This window comes from Myotis lucifugus, unplaced genomic scaffold (genome assembly GCF_000147115.1).
Source record: "Myotis lucifugus unplaced genomic scaffold, Myoluc2.0 scaffold_520, whole genome shotgun sequence".
In the NCBI taxonomy this organism is placed as follows: Eukaryota; Metazoa; Chordata; class Mammalia; order Chiroptera; family Vespertilionidae; genus Myotis; species Myotis lucifugus.
The window spans coordinates 461,647-464,679 of NW_005871568.1; the positions used below are offsets into that span (position 1 = coordinate 461,647).

At 60.2% G+C, this 3,033-nt stretch overlaps 1 protein-coding gene and 1 pseudogene across 2 annotated transcripts in view; both read left to right on the top strand.

The window, feature by feature from the left end:
• Positions 1–520, top strand: part of CRYAA (crystallin alpha A) — a 3,644-nt gene extending 3,124 nt beyond the window's left edge. For both annotated transcript variants that reach the window (XM_014446243.2, XM_006103906.3), the window contains one exon: positions 106–520. In XM_014446243.2, coding sequence (XP_014301729.1) covers positions 106–315 — 210 coding nt within the window. In that variant the 3' untranslated portion in view covers positions 316–520. The remainder of the gene's footprint in view (positions 1–105) is intronic.
• Positions 521–1,978: 1,458 nt separating this feature from the next.
• On the top strand, positions 1,979–2,437 carry LOC102432054 (annotated as a pseudogene).
• The last annotated feature ends 596 nt before the right edge of the window (positions 2,438–3,033 follow it).

The following is a 3,033-nucleotide window of genomic DNA, read 5'->3' on the forward strand; positions in this document are numbered from 1 at the left end:
CTCTGGCTGAACCCTTAGGTGTCCGGGGGGGCCTTTTCCCGGGGGTGCTGCCCCCCGGGGGTGGGTGGTGGCCTTTCTGACGGTGCCCCCCCCCCCCCCCCCCAGGACGATCATGGCTACATCTCCCGCGAGTTCCACCGCCGCTACCGCCTGCCTTCCAGCGTGGACCAGTCGGCTCTCTCCTGCTCCCTGTCTGCCGACGGCATGCTGACCTTCTCTGGCCCCAAGGTCGCATCTGGGGGGGACGCCGGCCACAGCGACTGCGCCATCCCCGTGTCGCGGGAGGAGAAGCCCGGCGCTGCCCCCTCGTCCTGAGCTGGGCCTCCTGTCGGCTGCCACCCGCTGCTGCCCCTGCGACCATCCATCGGGGGAGCCCTAGAACGGGGCATTTGTCTTCCTTCTCTTTCCTCCTTCACGTTTCCTTCTCCTCTTCTCCGAGGGAATGAGGGTTTGAGGGCGTAGGTCGAGGTGCTGCGACCTCAGGGTGACCCAGACCCCAACACCGGCCAGTTGGTGGGAGTGACAGCCATCCCAGCCTCGTTAGACAACTGCCCGTCCTCCTGGGGGACGCAGGCCCGCCGTGGCTGACCGAGAGGCCGGAGAACAGCCCTGCCTCCCAGCCAGTGCCTCTGACCGGGGCAGCAGCCTCTGCGTCGGGGCCGGGCTGTGGGCCTGCCCCGTGTCCCCGGCCCCCGAGGGCCGTCCCTTGGAGACCTGTGTGCCTGGCCCCCAGCAGCCCGCGTCTCTCAGACCGCCCTCCCTCCTCCTTCCTCTCTGCAGTCCGCTCCTGGGCGTCCGGCCGCCCCTGACAATGCAGCCCGTGGCAGTCAATAAAGAGCAGGTGACACACACCCTGCGTCTGGTGGCCCTGCCGTGTCCATGCGGGCAGATGGGGAGTCGCGGAGAAGGGGCACCGCGGCTCAGAGTGGGGGTGTGAGGGAGGACAGGGGCTCAGCTGTTCCTGTCCCACCTCGTCTCTAAGTGACACGTCACGTCCGCTTCCAGTCCCTCCACCGGCTTCGCAGGAGGGGAGAGGTTTTCAGAACTCGGAGGGAAGGAGGGAGGAGGGAAGAGGTGGAGAGCCTCAGGCTCCTTCCCCAGTGCTCCTGGGAACTGGGTGTCAGGCATGGCCTCGCCCTTGGCCTGGCTCCCCGCCCCCCACCCTCTGGGGGGCTGCTCTCCAGGCTCCCCTGGGGTGTCCTGTAGGGATCCTACCCCCTAGGTCCCTAAGGGATGAGAAACAGCATTAGGTGTGGCAGGACGCGCCCACCTCTATTTGGCACCAGGCCCTGGCCCCCGCAGGGGAGGCACCCCCCCCCACTGCCTCCCCCTCCATGGAAAAGGCACGGGGTGGTCAGGGGCTTGGGGAGACCAGAGCTGAGCGCCCCCACCAGGAGCAGGAGGCCTCAGTGTTCACCTGACTCCCTAAGGTGGGGAGGAGACAAGGCCAAGGGGGCCCACAGCCTCAGGGCAGGGGTGGCTCAGCCAGGGGCCTGGCAGGTGCACCGTGACCACAGAGATGGTGAGGTGGGTGGCCAGATGGGGCAGCCAGCGGTCATTGTGGCCGCGTGGGCTCTGCCTGTGTGGTCAGGCCGGGTAAAGGGTCCTCTCCCGGGGAGCCCAGTAGACAGCCCTTGGGTGGAGCTCTCCCTCTTCCTGGAACAAACTAGATCCCCAGAAGGGAGGACACACGAAGAAAAAAATTTCCCAAAGTGATTCCTTTTCCACATGCAGTGACACCGTGCGCTGTCATTTTAAGTGGAAAGCAACGAACATACACAGACACAGACGCACACATGCACACACCCGTGTGTCTCCATCACTCTGGGCTTGGCCCCCTCACCCCTGTGGGAGTTTCCCCAGAATCCTCCTACCCCCACACCCCCTCCTTCCAGCAGGAAGGCCCCCACTCCTGCCAGTTAATTCATATTCATAAAGAACATGGGGGGCACCCTGGGAAAGCAGTGCCAGATCCAAGATGGCGGCCTGCAGGAGGCTGGTGAAGGAGCTGGAAGAAACCCGCAAACGCGGAATGAAAAACTTCCGTAACATCCAGGTTGATGAAGCCAATGCACTGACGTGGCAAGGGCTCATTGTTCCTGACAACCCTCCCTATGACGAGGGGGCCTTCAGAATCAACTTTCCCGAAGAATACCCATTCAAGCCGCCGAAGGCCACCTTTAAGATGAAGATCTACCATCCCAACGTCGATGACAAGAGCCAGGTCTGCCTGCCAGTGATCAGCGCCGAAAACTGGAAGCCAGCGACGAAAACCCACCAGGTGATCCGGGCCCTCATTGCGCTGGTGAACGAGCCCCAGCCTGAGCACCCGCTTCGCGCCGACCTGGCCGAGGAATACGCCAAGGACCGAAAACAGTTCTGGACGAATGGTGAGGAGTTCACCAAGAAATACGGGGAGAAGCGGCCTGTGGACTAAAACCTGCCGCGATGGAGTCCAGTGAGTGAGAGAGACCCCGGGCCCTGCAGACGCCCCGCAAAGCAGGGCTCCGTGGGAAATGGACAACGCCACCACCTGGTGTTTGCTTGTGGCAGTGACTAACTTAATACAGTTTTCTTAAATGATGCATTTTTTAAAAATACATTTTATTGATTTTTCACAGAGAGGAAGGGAAAGGGACAGAGAGTTAGAAACATCGATCAGCTGCCTCCCGCACATCTCCTACTGGGGATGTGCCCGCAACCAAGGTACATGCCCTTGACCGGAATCGAACCTGGGACCCCTCAGTCCACAGGCTGACGCTCTATCCACTGAGCCAAACCAGTCAGGGCTACAGTTTTCTTAATCAAAAGTGATCTTAGGTAACCTGTAAAGAAAGGATTAAACATTTAAGATGTTCTAAAAAAAAAAAAAAAAAAAAGGCTACACTGATTGGGGATGGGGAGGGGTGAAGACCAGCCTTAACTGCAAACGCCAGGAACAGGTAAACAAACAAACAAAATAGAACTGTCAAGAGATTTTCCGTCTTGACCTTTTCAGTGGCCTGACAGCTTTGCCATATTAAGTAATGTTTA